Here is a 24768-nt window from a genome sequence, read left to right on the forward strand (position 1 = left end):
ACTTGATTGTGATACAACGCAGGCAGGATGTTCCTCCTCTGCAGAAGACCATCACCAGGGATATAATAAGACCTTTCCTTAGAACAAACTTGAAAAACAGATATTTCCATCTCAAAAGCCAGTAAATTGAGGTTTTGCCAGGCTGAATGACTTGTTCAGCTTCACAAAGCTAAAGTGTATCAAAGCTGACCTACACCCCAAGTCTGACCTGGGGCCCTTGGAGCTGCATTACTACACCCCAAAGAAGTTATTCGACTCTATCTTGGTCATGTTGGGAGGGACGTTTTAGGAAAGTGAGTTCTTTTACATTTTAGTCATCAGTTTTCTGACTTTCCTGGTTACCATGAGAAGTAAAATATCATGACCTTGATTCCAGGAACCTCTGCGCTGGAGACCATGGATAACTTTGACATGATTAAAGTCATTGGGGAAGGTGCTTTTGGAAAAGCATACTTGGCCAAAGGGAAATCGGATAGCAAGCACTGTGTCATAAAAGAGATAAATTTTGCAAAGGTAAAGTCAAGATCAAATTCATGCTAATTTAAGGATTGTATTCTTAAAATTATTAAAATAGTATAGGTGTTTTATATTTTACAGTTTTAAAAATTGCAGAAGAAAACCCCTTAAACTACCCAACACTAAATTAAAACTTATGTGTCGATGGTTAGCTCCTGGAATGCTTTATTTACTAATAGAGGTGTCTTTTCATGGATCCATGGCATATTCATATTAACAGTCTCTTATTCTAGTGACCTGCCATAGTTTTCTCTCCTTTTTTATTTTTTGTACTAGGTATTAAACCCAGAGGCCTTCTACTTTTGGGCTACACACCCTCCCCAGCCCTTTTTTAATTTTTGTTTTGAAACAGGGTCCCCCCAGGTTACTGAGAGTCTGTGTTGTTGAGGTTCTCCTCCAATACGGGACCTTCCTGTCTCAGCCTCCCAAGTACCGGGATTACAGGAGTGTGGCACCACGCCAGCTCTGCTCTCTCTTTTCTGTTCATCTGACCGCTCCTTCTGAGCCCTCTCTGTCTCCCTACCCTGTGTCCCCAGTCATCTGTCCTTTGCTGATCTTCCCTTTCTGCACATACTCACCTGCGATCATGTCAATTCACTGTTTACACTAATCAGAACACTCAACACTGTCTCTCCAGCCTTGGTATCGTCCAGCTCCCCCACTCCGAATTCCATCCACCAGCTAGGTATCTTCAAGGAATGTTATGCAAGGCATGGTAGAGCATGCTTGAATCCTAGTACTTGGGAGGCTGAGAGAGGAGGATCGTGGATTCAAAGCTAGTTTTTGCAATGTAGAGGGGCTCAGAAACTAGTGAGACTCTATTTCCAAATAAAGAAATTAAATTGAGCTGGGGACATAGTTTGGAGGTAGAATGCCTCTAGATTCAATCCTCAGTACCAAAAAAAAAAAAAAAAGTCTCTGTCGATAATCTTTTGCTATGTAACAAATTGATCCAGAATTAATGCCTTAAACAACACGTTTTTTTCCTCACAGTTTTTAATGTACCAAGCATTCAGGATAAGCTGGGCATGGTGGTGCACACTTGTAATCCCAGTATTTAGGAGGCTGAGACAGGAGGATCACAAGTTGAAACCAGCCTCAGGTACTTAGTGAGGCCCTCCACAACTTAGTGAGACCCTGTTTCAAAATAAAGAATAAAAAATTGGGCAGGGGGTGTAGCTTGGAGGTAGAATGGCCCTAGGTTCAGTCCCTAGCATCACAAAAATAAAGAACTCAGGATAAGAATCATTGAGACCACTTTGGAGTCTGGCTACCATAATTGTACCCCAAACCTATTAGGAACTCCTCATGATCGTGTGCCAATCCATTTCACGTCCTGTGTGCTGCAGTGTGCAAATAACATTGATATCTTTATGGTCTCTAGGCTTCAAACCTTGGGGTCATCTGTGAATTTTTTCTCCCTCCAAATCCTAATTCCCTGCTGAATACTATAAACTCTTTCTCTTCCTTTAATATGCTTCATTCCTTCTGTCAGTGCCATGGGTCACTTGTCAATGGTTTGGGTCCTTCAGGAGCTTCTTACAGAGCCACTTTTCATATAGTATGTTATATATAGCATGCACACACACACACACACACACACACACACACACACAGAGTACAGTTTGAATAGCACTACAGTCATGTGCCCAAACCTTCACTGAAAGTTATAAAGTCACAAAGGAGAGATGGCTAGTTTGACTACTTAAAAATATAGAATGTCTGGGTACTTGGAAGGCTGAGACAGGGAGATCACAGATTTTAAAGCCAGCATCAGCCGGGCGTGGTGGCGCACACTTGTAATCCCCCCCCCCCCCCCCCCCCCCCCCCCCCCCCCCGCTTGGGAGGCAGAGATGGAAGCCAGCCGCGCCCGCTGGCTTAGGAGACCCTGTTTCCAAATAAAAATGTAAAAATAGGTCTGGGAGTGTAGCCCGGAGATAGAAGGGCTTCCAGGAACCCCAGTACCACCAAAAATAAAATAAATAAAGCCAGCCTCAATCTTTTAGCAAGGCCCTCAGCTACCTAGTGAGACTCTGTTTCAAAAATAAAAAAGAAAATAGGGATGGGGGTACAGTGTACCTCAGAGGTAGAACACCCCTGGGTTCAATCTCCAGTATGCCCCCCCCCAAAAAAAAAAAGAACTGCTGTGGCTGGGAATGAAGCTCAGAGGTAGAGCACTTGCCTAACATGCACAAAGTTCTGGGTTTGACCCAGCACTGCAAAAAAGAAAACAGCAACAACAACAAAAACCTTTTATATGTCAGAAGACATGCTGAGGCAGAACTATTTCCACACCACACCAGGCAGAGGCTAGGTTCTAGCACTGCCCTGCTTCATAAAAGCTCAGTCACATTGGCAGGAAAATAGGTTTTACTCAAAGTCAGCTTTGAAGGAAGATAGAGGAAACCTTGTTTCAAGTCTCCTTAAGAACTCAAGGGCAAGGGAAGCTCTTTAGTAAGAGAAGAATTAGTAAATAAATGGACAAAAGAAAGGAAATATACATATGCAGATTTCAGTAGATAGAGAAGCTGTCAGTTTCAGCCAGGCCTTCACTTCCTCGGTCCTGTCCAGCCAGGGTGGGCAGCCCTGTCGCCTTTACTCTCATCATGAGGAAATGCAGAAAAATAAGAGATCAAGAATTTGCCAATTTTAGAGGAAGTGTGTCAGTTTTAGGGGGAGTCTGTTTGGGGAGGACCGCAAGTTCAAGGCCGACCTGGGTATCTTAGACCCTGTCTCAAAATAAAAAGCTGGCGTGGTGGCGCACGCTTCTAATCCTAGCATTCTGGAGGCTGAGACAGGAGGATTTGGTTTGGGGACCGCCTCAGCTACTTAGTGAGGCACTTTGCAAATCAGTGAGACCCTGTTGCAAAATAAAGAGTAAAAAGTCGGGCTGAGGGTGTAGCTCAGAGGTAGAATGCCCCTGGGTTCTATTCTCAGTACCGCAAAAAGTAAATAAACAAATAAATAAATATAAACTAAAAAAGAGCTGGGATATAGCTTAGTGGGCGAGTACCCTGCATTCATTCCCCAACAACTAACATACACACACACACACACACACAAACACACACCTCTAGTGACATCTTATTTTTTTTTTATTTTACTTCATTTTATTTTATTTTTTGCAGTACTGGGGTTGAACCCAGCACTTAGCATGCATCGACCATGCTAAGATACACTTTTCTACTGAGCTGTGCCTCCCGCCCATCTTAGGGGATTTTAGGTGGGACTGAGCGGAAAGCACGTTACTAAAAGCAAGTTGCCTTCACCAGACAACTCTGTCTCTTAATATAATGTAGATGCCTATCCAAGAGAAAGAAGCTTCAAAAAAAGAAGTGATTCTTTTGGCTAAGATGAAACATCCCAACATTGTGACCTTCTTCACTTCATTTCAAGGTCAGATTTTCTAATATTCTTAAACTATTGTAATGAAGTATAGATATGTTGACTTACATAAAAGATATGTTTCTGAGACTTGTGTATAAACTAAGTTTTGTAAATGGATAAATTTTCCCAATTATAATTTAAGATACTGTCTTTATATGCTCTCAAGTAAGTTTTTGTAGACAGCTTTCCTGTTTTTTTAAGTTTTCCTTAATTCTTACTCCCCCAAGCAGTCAATGACTACTATGTTAGGCTTGCAGTAGTAACAACTGTCAAATATCAGTGGCCTATACTAATACACATGTAAGTCTTATTCAAATTGCATGCTGGCTGGGAAGGAAGGGTCTCAAGTCTAGGGTCCAGGCTAAGGGACAACATAGACGTGGAGCATGCTATTTTTTAAGTAGGAGGAAAGAGGAAGACAGCCCACCACACTATCATACTCAATGGGGTGATGTATAAGGGGTTACACTGTGCCTACATGAGGCCCTCCATGTCCTGTGGCACAGGTGGGGCCGCTAGCCAAATGCGCTAGCCAAACAAACTACCCAAATGAACGGGATGATCTTTGAGGAGTGTTAGGATTTGAATATAGATGCTCCCTGGAAAAGCTTATATATTGGCAATGCAAAAATGTTCAGAGGTGAAATAACTGAATCCAGGCTAAAATCTTATCAGTAGATAAGTCCATCGATGGATTAATATTTGAATGTTTTTCCTGGGTGGTAACTGTGGGTGGGTGGATGGAGCATGGCTCTCTCTGTCCCTGGCACCCCCTCCCCTGGTTGCCATGAACAGTTTTCTTCCATCATGTCCTGCAGACATGATGTTTCATAGACGGCCAACCATGAACTGAACCCCTGAAACTGTGAGCCTAAATAAACCTTTCCTCGTCTATGCTGGTCTCGTCATGTATTTTAGTCACAGTGATGAAAAAACAAACTAAAACAAAGAGGGCTTTCCTTCCTCTGCACATCTGAATACATGTGTTCTGCCCCTATTCATCACTCTATTTCAAAGGTCAAAAGAAAATAATAGATCATTGGCGAGAGACCATTTATTCACTTAATAAGATACTTGCTGAGTACTCAAGTATCCTTTCAGGTAACAGGAATATAGTGTACAGAACAGACAAAAGTCCCTTTCCTCATGAAGTTTACATTATAGGGGGAAGAAACAGACTAAAACAGTATGGCAGGTATTTATTTATTTATTTATTTATTATTTATTTGTGGTACTGGAACCCAGGGGCTTTTCTACCTCCGGGCTATACTCCTAGACCTATTTTATATTTTTATTTTGAAATAGGGCCTCACTAAGTTGCTGAGAACCTCACTCAGAAGCTGAGGCTGGCTTCTAACCTGTGTGATCCTCTCGTCTCAGCCTCCCTAGCACAGGGATCACAAGCGTGCGCCACCACGCCCGGCCATATGGCAGGTATTTATAAGGCTGTGACAGGGCCATATGTGCCCACAGCTCACCATGGAACAGGGACATTCCCCAACCTAGTCTCCAGCACTGAGCGGTTTTAATTCTGTGTTGTAAATAGTTAAAGCATCAGAGGGTTAACCCAGATATCTTCATGCATCATGAGGTGGGGGAAAAAATCAGTAAATAAATGAATACACTCACTATTTCTTGAACTAAAGCTGTGCAGGGTACTGTTAAGACCCCTGGTTTTGAAGTAATTCTGTGTGTATGGCCCTTCTTTAACTATTGGGTATTTAAAGAAGCTCTGGGAATTTTTCTAAAGACCGACCGGGGAGCACAGCAGTATACACAGGCAGGCATTGAGCTGTACTGAACAACCTTTTTTTTTTTTTTTTTTTTTTTTAGTGTTGCAAATGGAACCCTTGTGCTTGCTGGGCAAGAGCTCTGCCATTGAGCTCCATCCTCAGCCCTGAACAATTTTTAAGGGCAGCCACTGAATAAAATGCCCCACATTCCTGTCCATTATTCCTAACAAAATCATAAGACTGTCTTTTCCTCTTTTGTGGGTTGTTATTGTGACTATCTACCATCCTGTTCACCCTCAGGCTCCCCCACACTCACAATCCCAGGTATAACCCTTTGCTAATCTTCCACAGCACTTTTTTTTTTAACTTACATATGGTATGTATATCTATTCATGTACATGATTGCAAATTTGTTTTCCTCCAGACAGTAAACTTAGAGGCTGTGGGTGTAGCTCAGTGGTAGAGTGCTTGCCTAGCATGTGCAAGGCCCTGACACCCACTACTCCCCTACACACACACACACACACACACACACACACACACACAGTACAGGGGGAACTTAATGAATTTGGGGGGCTCTTATTTTTTGCTCACCCTTTTGTCCTTGGCAAGTGGCAAACAGGAGCTGTGCAACAGGTATTTGCTGAATGAGTGAACGGACTGGACCATTTCAATAGACTGTAGTAGTATAATTATACCATGTAAGATGACTTTTGAGGACAATTTATATTGCTGTTATAAAACTAAGGTCATTTATTACAATATAAATAACCTTTGTGAAGTTTATTTCTATTGTAAGTTTAAATTTCCTTATGATTATTTTTTGTTTGTTTTTGTTTTGTTTTGTTTTGTTTTACATAGGGCACCCCCTGTTTAGGGAAACTAGAGCTAAGCCTCAGAGGTCCTTGTCACACTTGACTGTGAAAGAGGATAAGTACAGGTTTTGTTTACTCTAAAATAGCTTATCACAGAACATAAGCTCTATGGCTGTAATGTTTGTCTATGGAAAACATGAAGGTTTTATGGGTTTGAAGCAACATAAGAAAAATGTAGTAATATTTTCCTAAGGCTAAATTAATTCCACTTAAACTCCATCAATAAATATTCATCAACTGTCTCACGTGTACTAGATAAGTTCTAGGTCTTAGAGATCTATCATGAGTAAAATTGTCAAAATCCTTGCACTGCTGTATTTGTTTTCTATTGCCACATAAGTGACCATAAATTTAATGGCTTAAGACAACACCCATTCTCTCTCTCTCTCTCTCTCTCTCTCTCTCTCTCTCTCTCTCTCTCTCTCTCTCTCTCTCTCTCTCTCTCTCTCTCTCTCTCTCTCACACACACACACACACACACACACACACACACACACACACATTTGTTTCCTTGATACTCTCCTAATTTCTGTAGCTCAGAAGCCTGGGCTTGGCTTAGCTGGATTCTCTGCTCAGGGTCTCATGTTGTTGAACTCAAGGGTCAGCTAGGACTGCTCTTATCTGTGGCTCCCAGTCCTCTTTTCAAGCTTATTTAGGTTAATGGCAGCATCCATTTACTTGCAGTCAAAGGACTTTGGTCCCCACTTTCTTGCTGGCTGTTAAGGAGGAGCTGATCTTTGCTTCAGAAGGTAAATTTTTGCCCTGTCATATGGCCCCTTAATAGATTTAGCTCTCTCTCACTTATCTCTCTGACCTCTAGACCCAGATTTGAACAGCTCATGTGATTAGGTCAGATCCACCTAGATAATCTTTTTTATTTACCCCAAATCAGTCGATTAGTAACTGCAATGGCATTGGCAAAATCCCTTTGCTAACAAAACATACTCGCAGGTGGAGCGCTATCCCATGGTGTTTATGGGTTGTGCCCTCACTCAAGGTTGGCAAGTTTCATGAAGTGCATGCACTAGGGCCATCTTAGAATTCTGTCTTTTCTTTTTTTTTCATATTTATTTTTAATTGGTGCACTGTATTCATACATCATAGTGGGATACATACTTTTGTAGACATACATGCACACATTGCCCAGTCAAGCCCCCACCCGATCCCCACCCCGTTCTCTCCCTATCCCCCCCTCCTATGCTTGGCTTAGTAGTTGACATCTAGTATTATAGCAATTTATCCAAAATTAAAAATGATAACCTCACATAACAGTTTCATTTGTCTGATACCAAGCTTTTGATGATTTAAAGATAACATTTCAATATTTCTTTTTGCTTTCTTTCTTACCAGAGAATCTATTTTTTTCTATTTTTTAGGTGAAACTATCATATATTTATATATTTATTTTTCAGAAAAAAAATCTATCCTAATATGGAATATGGACTCTAGGTACCCACGACGATCTTGAAAAAGAACAAAGCTAGAAGATATATATTTTCTGATTTCAGACCATATAAAGCTACAATAATTGAAACAGTGTAGTACTATTCTAAAGGCAGATCTATAAACCATTGGAGTTAAATAAAAGCCTAGACCTAAATTCTTCCCTATATTGTCAAGTTATTTTGACAAGGTTTCCACGAACATTTGGTGGTAGAAATAATAATCTTTTAACTAAATATTGTTGAAAAATAATAATTACATGGAAAAGAATAAAATTGGACCCTTACCTAATCCCATATACAAATATTAACTAAAAATAGATAAAAGACCTAAATATAAATCTTAAGACTATAAACTTTTAGGAGAAAATCTGGGTCATAAAACCTCACAACATTGAAATTGGCAGTGATTTCTTGGTTATGATTTCAATGGCACAGGCAACAGAAGAGCATACAAACTCCCTAAAAAATAAAAAACATATTGTATATCCAAAGACAATGTAAACAGAGTTAACAGTTACTAATAGAATGGGATAAAATATTTCCAAATGCTATATCTGAAGGTATATTAATATTCCAACTAGAAATCCTAAAAATTAACAACAATAAAGGCAAACAATACCCTTTAGAGATAGGTAAAAGACTAACATAAATAATAAATCTCCACAGATAACCAATCTTAGTTGTCTGTTGGATGGAAAATCTTGTTTCTCTGGTTCTGATGTGTGTTACCTATTTCTTCTTTGTAGTTAATCTCTTTGAGTATTTTCTCTAGTGCTGGTTTTGAAGACATAAATTCCTTCAGTTTCTGTTTGTCATGGAAGCTTCTTATTTCTCCATCTAATTTGATGGAAAGTTTTGCTGGGTAGGAAATTTTTGGCTGAAAGTTGTTTTCTTTCAAAATTGGGAATATGTTACTCCAAGCCCTTCTGGCTCTCATAACTTGGTTTGGGAAGTCTGGAGTGATTCTAATTGGTTTGCCTCTGAATGTCACTTGGCCCTTTGCTTTTGTTGCCTTTAAGATTCTCTGCTTGGCTTCCACATTGGTCATTTTGACAATTATGTGGCGTGGGGATCCTCTTCTCCGATCCTGTCTAAAGGGAGTTCTATAAGTTTCCTGGACCTGCGTATCGACCTCTTGCTCTATGTCTGGAAAATTTTCTGCTATTACTTCCTTGAAGAGATTGTTGATCCCTTTGGTTTCACTTTCTTTTCCCTCCTCTATTCCAATTATTCTTAGGTTAGCTCTCTTAAGATGGGCCCATATTTCTTCAATATCAGATTCCTGCTGTCGGATATTTTTTTCTAGATTAGAAACTATGCGTTCATTTTTGGAATGATCATCTTCTAAGAGCGAGATTCTGTTCTCCATGTGTTCTAATCGGTTGTTTGTGCTTTGAATTGAGGCCTTTACTTCATTAATTGCATCCTTTATCTCTTTTTGGCTCTCTCTGAGTTCTTTTCGAAGCACCTCTATTATTTCTACAGTTATTTTCCTGATTTGATCTTCTAGAAATCTCTGATTTTCTGTTTTATCGGGTTCTGATGTTGTGGGGTTGTGAGCATTCATTGCTCCAGTATTATTCCTCTTTCCCATGATTTCGGAAGTTTGTGCCTTCTCTGGGTTCTTCCCTTGGGTCACTATGACTTCACTTAAGGTGTTCTGGATCTCGAGTCAGTAGTATCTCAGACCCCACTACTCCTTTACTGGGTTGTATCACAGAGTCTCCGACCCAGAGAGTCGATAGAGGCTGCTTTAGACTGTGTGGGGTGCCAGGTTGCACGTTCTCCTATGGTGTGATATCACTGCCACCGCCCCTCTCCCACTGGGTCAAGTCCCAGTGAGTACAGTACTGGGATTTCTCCTCTGTGGCCCGCAATTTGACTCACTGTTCTTGAGTACGCAGATGTAGCTGTAGTGAATTCGGTGCCGCTGCCGCCGGTGGCAATATGGCGCCGCTGCTACGCCCTCGGCTGTTGGGCTGACGTTTTTTTTTTTTTTCTTGGTTTTGATTTCCACTCTGAATCCCTGCAGCGTGTGCTGAGCTCAGTCACTGGGAGCTTTAGATGTCCTCTGCGCCGAGAAATCCCACCTGGCTGTTCCGCAGCGGCTCACCTCGGCTTGCTGTGGCCGTCCCGTGAATTCGCCAGTGCCGCCAGCAGTATGGCGCTGCTGCCGCATCTGCTGCGTCCTCGGGCGTGAGGATCTCCTCTGTGGCTCTGTTCTCAGTCCGCTTTCTCTCTGGAGCCTGGTGATTTTTTTTGTTTCTCTGGTGATGTTGTTTTCTGGCTTTGAAAGGCGCTGATTTTGTGGTAATGGATATTTGTTGTTAGCGGGGCTCTTAAGCCCCGCTTTTCTCGGTCGCCATCTTCCCGGAAGTCCCGAATTCTGTCTTTTCAAGCCGGGTATAGTAGTGCACACTTGTAATCCTAGCATTCAGGAGACTGAAACTGGAGGATTGCAGTTCCCAGACAGCCTCAGCTATTTAGTGAGGCCCTGTGGAACTCAGTGAGGCCCTGTTTCAAAGTAAAGAATAAAAAATAGGGCTGGGGGTATAGCTCAGAGGTAGAATGCCCCTGGGTTCCACCCCCAGTAGTGCAAAAAAAAATAATAATTCTGCCTTTTCCATCTATTGGGTTTATAGTCTTGGGGGAAGGGATGGGCTTTATTCTGAAGGTGATACTATAGCTAAGACTTGGGAAGATGGGGAGAGAGGCTAGCTGATGTATGGGCTTAGGGAACAACCACTACAAAGGCCCAAGGTAAGAGTAAGCTGGATGTGAGCATCTCTATTTCTGTTGGAGTTGCAAGCACTCCACTATCTCACTCTCTACTTGAGCTCTTTCTCAGGATTTTTTTTTTTTTTTCGGGGTCTGGGGATGGAACCCAGGGGCATTTGACCTCCGAGCTACACCCCCTGCCCTATTTTTTATTTTGAAACCGGGTCTCACTGAGTTGCAAAGGGCCTCACTAAGTAGCTGAGGCTGTCTGCAAACCACGATCCTCCAGGTCTCAGCCTCCCGAATGCTGGGATTACAAGCGAGGATTTTTTTTTTCTATAAATGACTTTGAAAGATAAGTTGACATCTCTAAAGACAGAAGGATTGCAAGTTCAAGCAAAACACTCTGGGGATAAGAGAAAGAGAGAGAGAAAGAGAGAGAAAGAGAGAGAGAGAGAGAGAGAGAGAGAGAGAGAGAGAGAGAGAGATTTGTCTACTACTCACTATTAAGATAATGGCTTCCCTCAGCTTAGCACTCTTCTTTTATGCAGCCCATTTTATGTGCCAGGGTTCATATAGGCCCACCTATGCTGCATGTGTGTGGAGTCAGGGGACACAGAATCAGTGCTTACATGAAGTACTAGCTACTGCTTTTGTCACGAGGAATAATCTGTTTTATCTCTGGGAGTTTTGTGTCTTGTGCCAGCATTCATGAAGTAGAAATGAGTTACTAGGTAGGGTAGCGTCTCAGATCCTTCATAGGATACTAATTAAAGTCACTATGGATGGAGTACAATGAGAGAGAGGGAAATCGTATGATACTTTATCCCTTATATTATTTATTCATTATTCTGATACTGTATACTGCTTAGATTTTGGTCCTGATATATCTTTTTGGAATGATAGTAATCATGGATGATCTCTCATTTCATTGGATCTAACATGTTGGTTGTAAGATGCGCCATCATTGCTAATTAGAAAGGAAAATGCTGTCAATTAGATTATAACACAATGCTTCTAATCACTAATGATTTTTATTTTATTTGTATTGAAAGATTTTGTGACTTAGTCAAACATAGTTTTGAATATATTGCTATGAATATCACTATCATATACAACTATAATGCACCAATAATATTATTTTAAAAGCAGAGTTTTATTTGATGTATACATAAAAATGAAAATATATCTAGTTACAGTGGTACACACCTATAATCCCAGCTACGGGGGAGGCTGAAGCAGAAGGATCACAAGTTTGAAGCCAACCTTGAAAATCTAAGTAAACCCTGTCTCATAATAAAGTCAAAAAGGGTTGGGGGCTAGGTGTGGTGGTGCACACCTATATCCCAGTACTAAGGAGGCTGAGAGAGGAAGATTCTAGGTTCAGGGACAGCCTCGGCAAGGAGGGAGACTCTTATCAACCTAGTGAGACCCTGTTTCAAAATTAAAAAAAAAATAGGGTTGGTGGTTTAGCTCAGAGGTAGAATGCCCCTGGGTTCAATCCCCAATACCAATAAAAAAAAAAAAAAGGAGGATGGAGGTATAGCTCAGTTGTAGAGTTCTTGCCTAGCATATGTGAAGCTATGGGTTCTTTCATCACCACAAAAAAATAAGTAAGATATATAGTCATAGTCAAATAAAATTGATTATGGTATTCTAAAATGTATGTAGGCAATGACAACATTAAGACTACTGTGCTGCCGGGCGTGGTGGCACACGCTTGTAATCCCCGTGCTTGAGAGGCTGAGACAGGAGGATCGCACAGGTTCAAAGCCAGCCTCAGCTGCTTAGTGAGGCTCTCAGCAACTTAGTGAGACCCTGTTTCCAAATAAAATATAAAAAATAGGTCTGGGAGTATAGCCCGGAGGTAGAAAGACTCTGGGTTCCACCCCCAGTACCACCAAAAAAAAAAAAAAAAAAAGACTACTGTGCTACAGCAATTTATTGGAAGATGCCAATGTCTTTAAAATACAAACTTATTTTTTTCAAAGTATATTTTAGTATGAACTAAGTATAGTATTATTTAACAATTGTTAGCTCTTGGAAAGTAAAAAGGCTGCAACCCTCAAGTTAGTGTCCCTCAAATTGTTTTGAAAAGGACTATAATCCATGATCTTTACAGGTCCAGAATTTACAACCCTCTTTTTGTGGTATTCATTTTTTCCTTTCTGCATTTTAAAATATTATACATCTATTTTTCCCCCCTTGGTACTCTCATCTTAACCTAGAGGCATTCTGCCTCTGAGCTACATCCCCTGCCCTATTTTATTTTATTTTTTGAAACAGAGTCTGGCTAAGTTGCTGAGTATCCTGCTAAATTCCTGAGGTTGGCCTTGAACCTGTTCTTTTCCTGTCTCAGCTACCCAAGTACTAGGATTGCAGGCATGTGCCACCATACCTGGTTTATACGTCCTTTAAGAGTAAATATAGGCCTGACCTTCTAAACCCAGCGATCCCTTTCCCCTCCGCTTAAGTGCTTCTAAACTCTTGCTAGCCTGCTCACTCATGTGGTGTTTATAATATACTCTTTGGTTAGTGTATATTCTTTATTTGGTTCAATGTAATTGGAAGTTTCTTTGGGATGAGAATTATTTATTATACCGTCCCCCCTATAGTGCTTACTTTAAAAAAACAAAATTTGAGAGTATAAGTGATTTTGTCAGACAGGCCTAACTCTATTAAATATGAGATTAACAGTGGCTCTTGGAGAAAAGTGCTTATTTTAGAGCCAGATAATGCTTATTGACCTGAATAGTTTCTTGAGACGACTCAGCCATGATTGATCCTGAATCCGTCCATTTCTTTCACCAAAAGCCTTTGTGAGGCTGAGTAAGTTGGACGCTGGGGGGAAGGACGTGAAATGGAGCCCTTTCCTCCTTGGTTTCCTTGGTCTGTTTCTCCCTTGGTTTTGGAAATTGCCATCCCTTCGTTTTTATGGCCCTTTCAGTGACTAAGCTGTAGAACATATGTGTCAGTTGCCCTGAAAGCAAAGCTCTGGTTATCACACACAGAACACAGGACGAGTCTCCTCACAAGCCGCCCTGGGTCTCCGTCTGCTTTTTACTCACTGTCTCTTTGCTTGCCTTGCCCTGGAGCGTACAGACCTCTGTGGCCTGTTTTTTAAAATTTTTTTTATTGGTGCATTATATTCATACATCCAATTGGGGTAAAAAACTGGTGTGTACATATATGTACACTTCACTGATTTAACCCCTACCCCATTCCCACCCCATTCCCTCCCCGTCCCTCCCTCCCTTGCTTGGCTTAGTGGTTGACTTCGATATGTTTAAGTACATTGTGTGTTTTAGAGATTTTCCTCCTTCCCCCCTCCCATCCCCTCCTTTAGGTTGCCTTGTTTGCTCCTCTATAGGATTTCCTCTTTCATCTAGAGTACAGCCCTTTCACACACGCTGTGGACAAGGGGCTCCCAGCTAGGCTCTGCCTCCCTTGCGGCAGGAAGGATGGCTTGTTTGCATTGTATTCCTCATACATTCTTACTTGTCATATGTCCTCAGTAAAGGGAAAATGAATAGCTCTGTCCTTAGAAGGGAGGTAGAAAAAATGGACGTGTTCTGTGAAAGAAGCATGGCTTGCACATTAGAAACAACCAAGGGAGCTAGGCGTGGTGGCACATGCTTGTGATCCCCGCGCTTGGGAGGCTGAGACAGGAGGATCGCACAGGTTTAAAGCCAGCCTCAGCTACTTAGTGAGGCTCACAGCAACTTAGTGAGACCCTGTTTCCAAATAAAATAGAAAATAGGTCTGGGAGTATAGCCTGGAGGTAGAAAACCTCTGGGTTCCATCTCTAGTACCACACACACACACACACACACACACACAGAGAGAGAGAGAGAGAGAGAGAGAGAGAGAGAGAGAGAGAGAGAGAGAAAGAGAGAGAGAGAGAGGAACCACCAAGGGCAGGTGTTGTCAGGTCAACTTTCAAGTTGAAGGGGGGATGTGGGCCAGTGGTGGAGGGTGGAGCACTTGCCTAGCATGTGCAAGGCCCTGGGTCAATTCTCAGTCCTGCAATCCTAATCTTAGTAATAATCAACTTGATTTAAAGAAAGAAAAGGGCAGCAAAAGATGGACATTCGGCAAAAGATTCCAGCACTTGGTAGGTACTCAATAACTATAAAGGAAACCACTGGAAATATTAATAGTGTATTATATGCCTGCTTTTGTATAGATATTTTGTTTCCTTAGGTGTTTTCATGAGTTCAGTCAACAAATCTTTATTAAATCTCTTTTGTGTGCCAGTAACTGTGTTAGTACAGAAAATACAAAAGAATGAATTATAACTTAGTCTCCAGGGAACTTGCAAAATAACAAGAGAAACAAAGAAGTTGCTAGAAGCCATTTTCTCTAAGAGCCCAGATGGTGTTTGGTTGGCTAAGAAAGGAATTGAAGTAGAAATCACCTTATTCTGCTATAGATGCTATAACAAACTACTAATTTTTTTTTCTTTTTCTTTTGAGTGTAGTATTACGGATTGAACCCAGGAGTGTTTTACCTCTAAGCTATACCCTAATACTATTTTATTTTTTTACTTTGAAACAGGATCTCACTAAGTTGTGGAGACTGGCCTATAACCTGCAATCCTCCTGTCTTAGCCTCCAAATATTAGGCTTGCACCACCATGCCTAGCTACTGGATAGCTTTCTTTTGTGTGTGTGTGTGTGTGTGTGTGTGGTACTGGGAATGGAACCCAGTGGCATTTTACTAAGTAGCTAAGCCTGTACCCGACTGCTGGGATTACAAGCATGCGCCACCATGCCTGACTAGCTTTAAAACAATAGATCCTTGCTGGGCGTGGTGGCGCGGGTTTGTAATCCCCGCCTTGGGAGGCAGAGACAGGAGGATCACGCTGGTTTGGAGCCAGCCATGCTGGCTTAAGAGATCCTGTTTCCAAATTAAAAAAATATAAAATAGGTCTGGGAGTGTAGCCTGGCGGTAGAAGGGCTTCCAGGAACCCCAGTACCACCAAAACAAAAACAAAAAACAAAAAACAAACAAAAAAACCCCAAATAGATCTGATCGAGGGAGGGGGAGGGAATGGGATGGAGATTGGATAAGGGCTAATTGGATGATGTGTGCTTGTATATCCTTACAAGTCTTGTATTCCAATATGATGAATGATTACAATGCACCAATAAAAATATATATAAAAAACAATAGATAGATATTTATTGCTCACAGTTCTGTAGGTCAAGAAGTCCAAGGTCAGTGGAATAGTTTTTGGATTCAGTGTCTGGTTTCTGGTTCATAGATGGTGCCTTCTCATTGGGTCCTTACATGGTAAAAGGGGAGGGAAGTTTCTCTTGGGGCTTTTTTATAATAACACTCATCCTATTCATAAGGCTCTACCCTCATTGCCTAACCACTGGACTTTTTCAGTTATATTTTACTTCTCCCATCCAACATTGAGGTCAATGACATTTTTTCTTAGCTACTTGCTGTTTATTGATTTCTCTAAAACAATTCCAAGTAATTTTTGTAGAAAAAGTCACATCTAGCAGGGCCTAAAATCCTCACCTCTTAATACTAATTTCCCTGGGGTTTAGTATTTCAACATATAAATGGGGGGATTATAAATAATTAGATAAAACATATTTTTACATATTTACATATTATACAATCATTTGTCAAACTTTTTTTTTTGGTGGGTCTAGGTTATGAAACCCAGGGGAATTCGACCTCCGAGCTATACCCCCTTCCCTATTTATTATTCTTTTTAATTTGAAAAAGGGTCTCACTAAGTTGCAGAGGGCCTCACTAGTTGTCCACAAACTGTGATCCTTCAGTCTCAGCCTCCCGAATGCTGGGATTACAAGCGTGTGCCACCACGCCCAGCTTGCCAAACTTTTGATACAAGGCCACGGCCTTGTTTTTATTCTTCCTTACATAAGCTATATCTCTCATTTAGAATTTTAATTTTTTTTAATGTGGGGCAAGAATTTATGAATAATCTGCATCCACAATTCTTTTGGGGCTTTTCCAATTATATTTTACTTCTCCCATCCAACATTGAGGTCAATGACATTTTTTTCTTAGCTACTTGCTGTTTATTGATTTCTTTAAAACAATTCCAAGAAATTTTTGTAGAAAAAGTTACATCTAGCAGGGCATAATGGTGTACATCTATAATCCTGGTACTTGGGAGGCTGGAACAGGAGGATCACAGGTTCAAAGCCAGTCTCAACAATTTAGGGAGGCTCTCAATAACTTAGTAAGATCTGGTTTCCAAGTAAAAATTAAATAGGACTAAAGGTGTAGCCCAGATGTAGAATGACACTAGATCTTGTTAAGAGCCAATCTAACTGGTGGGACCTCAGGCATCGGGACTTGCTCGAGAGCCTGGTAGCCACAGTGATGACCTCAGGTGACAACAGCATGGGTAAGGACCCGTTGGTTAGTGGGGAGGCTGGCAGAGGTCAGTTACAAGGGTTTCTATGTAGTCAGGAGCATGGTTGAATACATGCTGCACAAATACAAGCTTATACGCAAATTCCTCAGGTACTGGGAAATACAACTTCTGTTTTACAGCAGATTTCTAATCTCTGGTAGGAATATATTGAAAATAGTTAATATTTATTGAACTTGCATCAAATGTAGGCATTATTCTTAGCATCTGGTGTGAATTAACTCATTTAATCTTTCCAACAGTTCTAAAAGGAAGATTCTATCCTATTATTTCCATTTTACAAATGAGCTAATAAGGCACAGAGAAAGTAACTTACCTCATGCCACAGAGCTGAGAAATGTGCATGGTGATGTGGGATTAGAACACCGTCCATTTGATTCCATAGCCAGAGATTTGAACTATTATATCCTTTTTGTTGTTGTTGTTATATTCTTGGCCTCTAGAATTTGAAAGTCAAGTGGTTGATACGTATCTGAACTGCTTCCAGCGCCAAATAATGTCTTTTCTTCTTACAGAAAATAGCAGCCTGTTTATTGTAATGGAATTTTGTGATGGAGGGGATCTCATGAAGAGGATCCATAGGCAACGGGGAGTGTTATTTAGTGAAGATCAGGTAAAACACTTCTAATTTGCTTCTTTTTTTTTTTTTGCGGTACTGGGGATAGAGCCTAGCGGCATTCTACCTCCGAGAGACACCCTCTGCCCTTTTTTTTTTTATTCTTTATTTTGAAATTGAAACAGGGTCTCACTGAGTTGCAAAGGGCCTAAGTACCTGAGGCTGTCTGCGAACCGGGATCCTCCTGTCTCAGCCTCCCAAATGCTGGGATTACAAGCATGCGGCACCATGCCCATTTCTAATTTGTTTGTTAATGTATGTATTGATATGGATTATTAAGTGTCTGTTAGAATAAAGAGTAGACAGTGTTGATAGGAAACATGGTTTTTTGGTAGAGAAATTGGAACCATAAAATAGTGTGGATGAATAGTCTTGGTTGATTTAGCTCAGAACATGTATGTAACTGAAACAATCTCTTTTTTAGACTTTTTCTTGAAAAAAGATCCAATTTCATTGAATAATCTTATGTAGGATGCCTCTGAGATAAAGCTTGATGACTTAAAAAAAATCTATGGATGTTCCTTAGCCATTTTCTCTCTCTCTCTCTTTCTTTCTTTCTTTCTTTCTTTCTTTCTTTCTTTCTTTCTTTCTTTATTTATTTATTGTGATACTGAGAATTGAACCCAGGGGCATTCTACTTCTGAACTATATCCCTAGCCATATTTATTTATTTATTTATTTATTTATTGCAGGTCTGGGGATGGAACCCAGGGCATTCGACCTCCAAGCTACAACCCCTGCCCTATTTTTTATTCTTTATTTTGAAACCGGGTCTCACTGAGTTGCAAGAGCCTCACTAAGTAGCTGAGGCTGTCCGCGAACTGTGATCCTCCAGTCTCAGCCTCCCGAATGCTGGGATTACAAGCATGCGCCACCATGCCCGGCTGTCATTTTTATTTTGAAACAGGGTCTAGCTAAATTATTGGCCTTAAACCTTTGATCCTCCTGCCTCAGCCTACTAAGTGCTCAGTTTACGGGTCTGAGCTCGTGACTTCACTTTTTCTCTTTACCATTTGGTACTCTGTCTTAAAATAGCCTGCCACTCTGCCAGAGGGTAGATGATCTTAGCAATGCCTATTTAGCGTCATTGTTTTTTTCTTTTGGAGTGCTGGGAACCTACCTTGTGCATACCGAGCCAGTGCTTTACCACTGTGCTACACTCCCAGCACCAGTTTTATTGGTTATTAAGAGAAAGAGAGAAAAGGGGAAAAATAATGGCCTTAATTCTTATTTTCTCTTTGTGCAAACACATTTTTCTTCTATACTCCAAGCCTTCTTTGGAAGACTTTTGGGAGTTGTACCCATAAAGGATACAGGTTTATGTGTGTGGAGAGAAATCCAAACTAGGACTCATGTGGTCAATGGGTAAGGCCATCTCTGATGTCCAGAATTTAGCCTTTTTTCTTCTATCATTTTCCTGTTATGTAGTTTGGGAGACAAAGAACCAGTGAAAGTTTAGAACAGTTCAAATGAATCTCTATAAGAATAAAACACATTTTAATAAAGAGGCTCATGGCTAACTATAATTATGACTAAGAAATAAAAATTAGGCTTTTTAAAATTTTGCAGTGCTGAAGATCAAACTCAGGCCCTTGTACTTATGCATATGATAACAATTGCTCTACCACTAAAGTATGCTTCTAGCTCAAAATTGAACTTTAAAAGTAAAATATGTGTTGGTTTTATATTAGATATACAGAGGATATTTTACTACAATTTCTAATAACCTCACATATTCTCCACTTCTTCCTCTTTTTCTCCTTGTCCTTGGTACCCTCTGTTGAATGTAAAGAAACACCCACGGACATCCATGTTATCAGGCTACAGAAACAGTAGACACGCAAAGTCCTTAGAGTTGGCAACCTAGTGTTAAATAAGAAAAAAGAAAATCACCAATGGCCTACCTCCCTCCCTCCCTTGCGTCTGTTCTTCTTTTTCTGCATGTGGAATTCCCTTTGATACCAATGATGTTTGGATTGCCTTCCTGTGCCTCCATTTTTTCCTTGTTTTAAAATGAAAATAATATGTCTATTAGCTTCATTTTTATTAACACACATACACACAAAGTATGTTATTTTTCTTTTTACATGTTATTATGAAAACATTTCAATGTCTACCAGACTGCTTAATAGTTTTGTTTTATGTTTCCCTCTACAGATTCTGGGTTGGTTTGTACAGATTTCTCTAGGACTAAAATATATTCATGACAGGAAGATATTACACAGGGACATAAAAGCTCAGGTAAAAGCTTGGAGAGAAGATTCAGACAGAATGAATCTTTTCGTAAAGTACCTCCAACAACATAACATTTTGCCCACTTTTAGAACATTTTTCTTAGCAAGAATGGAATGGTCGCAAAGCTTGGGGACTTTGGTATAGCGAGAGTCCTAAATAAGTAAGTACTCAAAATAATTTTTTTTCTATTCAAAACAGCCAAAGTATACATTTTGAGGCATCATGAATTAAGAATATATTAAAAGCCTGGTTGTCTAAATAATTTTAGGTAACTTTATACACATGCATTAAATCATTCACATATCAGTGATTAAAATTTCCAAAGTAAAGTGTAGCATAATAAACTGTGGTGGTGATGTTTTTTTGTATGGTGCAAATGTATCAAATATGAGATGTGCCTGAAATGTGCATAAAGCTAGTGATCATTTGGTGAAGCAGGCATGTTTATACTTGTAGGAGAATGCATTGGTACAACTGTTTTATAAGACAATTTGGTGGTAACATATATCAAGAAGTTCATTCATTCTTTGTTCCTTTCTATCTTTTTTTTTTTTTTTTTTGTACTGGAGATGGAACCCAAGGGCTTTCTACCTCTGGGCTATACTCCCAGACCTATTTTACTGTATTTGGAAACAGGGCCTCACTAATTTGCTGAGAGCCTCACTAAGTAGCTGAGGCTGGCTTCGAACCTGTGTGATCCTCCTGTCTCAACCTCCCAAGTACTGGGATTACAAGCATGTGCTACCATGCCCGGTTTATATCAAGAAGTTTTTAAATGTCCTATTTCTGGAAATTTCCAAGGGACTACTTTGAAATAATTTAAATGATAGTAGTAATTTATTAAATAATTGGGAAATTATCAAATTTAACAAAATGTGGTGTAACCATGTACCTGAATGTGTGTGTATGTATGTATGTATGTATGTAGAATGTGTGTTATATATATACATATATAATTTTTTGTACTGGTGACTGAAACCAGGGCCTTGCATTTGCAATCATAGGCAAGTGCTCTTCCACTGAATTACACTCCCAGCCCTATTCAATTAAATTAATTTATTTTTGTGGTACTGAGGATTGAAGCAGAGATATTCTACCTCTGAGCTATACTCCAGCCCTATTTTATTTTATATTTGGAAACAAAGTCTTGCTAAATGCTAAAGCAGGTTTGAACCTGCGATCCTCCTGTCTCACCCTAGCCCATCTCTGGATAATATTTTTCTTTCTTTATTATGCTTTTTTTTTTTTAATGCTTCTAGGGCTAGAACCCAGGACCTTTTGCATGCCGGGCAAGTGCTATACTGCTGAGCCACACCACTGGCCCCAGAGTATAGTTTTAAAAAATAAATTTTTAATGTGTAAATTTGGGGAGGTGAATTATAAGTTTAAAAATCTAATCATTTTTTACTCCATTATCAATGTACAAAGTTTTGCTTTCTTCTAATATGTACATGAATCAAATTTGTTCTCCATTTTTATACTTCTTGCGTGTTCATGTCTTAAGCCTTTCTTACTCCAACAATAAACCATACTATTTTATTATTTAATATAATTTACTAGTTCAATGGAACTCGCCCGAACTTGTGTTGGAACACCTTACTACCTGTCCCCAGAGATCTGTCAGAATAAACCATACAACAATAAAACGTGAGTTGCGACTATTGGTTTGAAAGTGTCGGTAAAATATGATGAAATATTCTGAATAAAGATTTCAGAAACTAAAGTTCTAAAGCTTTAATACATATTCAAAGCCATTTACCTTCATTTAAAGATATAAGTAATTTAAAGAATAACACTGAAAACTAGTCACTGTGGTGTCCATCTTTGTATTTTATTTTCAGGGGTTTTTGTGTGTGTGTGTGTGTTGTGCTGGGGGATTGAACCCAGGGTCTCAGGCATGCAATGCATATGCTATATCACTCAGTTATAGCCCAGCCCAGTTTAAAAAAATTGTTTTTTACTTATCCTATTTTATGAAATGAAGTATTACCTGATTCCAGAATAGAAATAAATATAATTAAGATCTTTAAACTAAATTATAATTTTGCCTTTTGCCACAACATATAACAATAAAAGGTGAATATGAGGTAATTTTTTACTCCAGGTAAAAGAAGAAAAATTTTATCTTTCAAAGATGGCTGTCTTTGAACAAGTTGGACCACAAGGAAGATCAAGTTCTTTTTGGTAGTTAATTGTCCTGTTTGTTTAAGAAAATGCTAGGGGTTGTTTTGGCTGTTGGAATTTGAAAGGGATAAATGGAAGGCAAAACCCAGAGGGAAGAATAATAGACAATTTTCTATGTAATAAAATGACAGATTTTATTTATTTATTTATTTATTTATTTATTTATTTATTTGTGCTGGGGCCAACCCAGAGTCTTCTCCTTATTTATTTATTTATTTATTTATTTATTTATTTATTTATTTTTTGAGACATCCCAGCCCCATGGAGTTTGGCTTCAGGTTGTGCCAAACACAGGGCAATGCTAGAGGGAAGGCAGGTGGTTGAGAGCACAGCTTAAAACTGCCAGGGACGTGCTTTGTCCTTAGCACTATTTTACCTTCTTGTACTTCTTTTTTCCCCTCTGGTGCTAGGGGTTTAAATCAGGGACATTCTACCTCCAAGCTATACCACCAACTCTTTTTTAAATTTTGAAACAGTCTCATTAAATTGCTGAGATTGACCTTGAACCTGTGATACTCCTGTCTCAGCCTCCCAAGTACTGGGATTACAGGCATGTGCTACTATGCCCTCCTTGTACAGCTTTTTAAGAATTTGAATCAACATTTAAATACTGAAAGATTTTTTAAACACGCATATTTAGTGCGTCTGAAAATTTGAATATCTTAACAGTAACTAGCTGGGTAGCCACTGGCCCCTTTAGACCAGCAAACCATCCCTTTGACCAGAACACATTACATAGAGTGTGGCATCCAGTGTAAGTGGCCCGGTCAGTCCCCAGGAGGCTTCCTTACTGCATTGAGTTCTGCCCACAGGTGAATTCACTACACTGGCCATAGAGGCGCTCTGGGAACAGAGAAGAAGCTGGGAGCTATGGGACACTTAAACACAAAATTTGTATGGTGCGAAATGGCCAGCAAGTTTCTTGAAACTGTAGAAAGCAGTTCAGATTTATTTGTTTCCCACTAATTCTGTACTCATCCTCTATTGTACTGAAAATTAGGAAGCCTCATTCTCCCTTTATCTATCTTTATGTCTCTGTGTCTGTCTCTATCTTATACAAACACACACACACACACACACACACACACACACACACATACACACACAGAGTTGCTGATGGAGCCACACATCTCTCCATCTCTCTCAGCCTGCCATTCATCCATCTATCTTTCTTTCTATCATTTATCTTTGTGTGGTACTGGGAATTAAACCCAGAAGTGTTATTTTGTGTGTGTGTGTGTGTGTGTGTGTGTGTGTGTGTGTGTGTGTGTGGCACTGGGGTTCCTGGAAGCCCTTCTACCTCGGGGCTACACTCCCAGACCTATTTTGTATTTTTTTTAATTTGGAAACAAGGTCTCTTAAGCCAGCAAGGCTGGCTTTGAACCAGCGTGATCCTCCTGTCTCCACCTCCCAAGCGCGGGGATTACAAGCGTGCGCCACCACGCACGGCCAGAAGTGTTCTTTTTAAAAAAATTTTAAAACAGGTTCTCATTAAGTTAACCTCGCACTGGTCTTGAACCTGCCCCCAAGTACTGGGATTGCAGAAGTGTGCCACTGTGCTGGCTTATTCATTTATGTTTCAACAGGAGAAAGGAAAAGTAAAATTTATTAAATGCCGCAGGCATGACAGTTTCTTGTTGGTTGGGTTTCTGTTGTTGTTTTGTTTTGTTTTGTTTTGGGAGCTTGGTGGAACCCAGGGCCTCTCACATGCTCAGTAGATGCTCTACCACTGAGTTTATAACCCCAGCCTGCCTGCCTGCCTTTCCCCTCTCTTCCTCCCTTTATCCCTTTTTTCTCTCCTTCCTTCCTCCCTCCCTCCCTCCCTCCTTCCCTCCCTCCCTCCCTCCCTCCCTCCCTCTCTTCCTTCCTTCTCTCTCTCTCTCTCTCTCTCTCTCTCTCTCTCTCTCTCTCTCTCCTTTCTTTCTTTGCTAGAATTTGAACCCAGGTGCATTTTACCTACAAGCTATACCCCCAGCCCTATTTTATTTTTTATTTGGTAACGGGGTCACACTAAGTTGCTGAGAGCCTTGCTAAGTTGCTGAGGCTGGCTCTGAACCTGTGATTCTCCTGTCTCAGCCCCCCAAGTGCTGGGATTACAGCCATCATGCTCTGCTTACCTCTTTTTACCTCCTAGTTTGGGCTCTTTGATAACCCATTGACATGTCATTATATTTTCCTTTGTCTATCAGATTTAATTATGTTTTTGGTTTTATAAAATAACTTCTTCATACATCAATCACATATCATTATTTACTAATAGGGGTGTAGCTCAAGTGGTAGGGTGCTTGCTTGGCATTTGTGAGGCCCCAGGGCTGATCCCCAGCATGAAAACAAATGAATAATAATAATAAAAATATATAAAGTCAGTAAAGAGCAAAGCATGAGTCATATAAGCATTTTTCAAATGGTCATAGAGAGCCAGATATTAATATTCAAATAAAATATATCTTTTTCAAAATCAACCACATTTTACCTCCCCCATGCCCCAGTACTAGGGATTAAACTCAGGGGCATTCTATCTCTGAGTTGTACCATCAGCCCCCCCTATTTTTTTATGGTACTAGGAAAGGAACCCAGGGGTCTTCTACCTCCAGGCTATACTCCCAGACCTATTTTATACTTTATTTGGAAACGGGGT

General features: G+C 40.1%; 1 protein-coding gene across 1 annotated transcript in view; it reads left to right on the top strand.

The window, feature by feature from the left end:
• Window positions 1-396: 396 nt before the first annotated feature.
• NEK5 (NIMA related kinase 5) overlaps window positions 397-24768 on the top strand; it is a gene marked incomplete at both ends in the record, with an annotated part of 75759 nt that continues 51387 nt past the window's right edge. Inside the window, 6 exons of the mRNA XM_080689451.1 lie at window positions 397-513; window positions 3816-3912; window positions 17611-17708; window positions 19869-19952; window positions 20036-20106; window positions 21507-21593. Of these exons, the coding sequence (XP_080545577.1) occupies window positions 397-513; window positions 3816-3912; window positions 17611-17708; window positions 19869-19952; window positions 20036-20106; window positions 21507-21593 (554 nt within the window). The remainder of the gene's footprint in view (window positions 514-3815; window positions 3913-17610; window positions 17709-19868; window positions 19953-20035; window positions 20107-21506; window positions 21594-24768) is intronic.

The sequence above is a fragment of the Muscardinus avellanarius genome (assembly GCF_963383645.1).
Source record: "Muscardinus avellanarius genome assembly, chromosome: 2".
NCBI lineage: Eukaryota > Metazoa > Chordata > Mammalia > Rodentia > Gliridae > Muscardinus > Muscardinus avellanarius.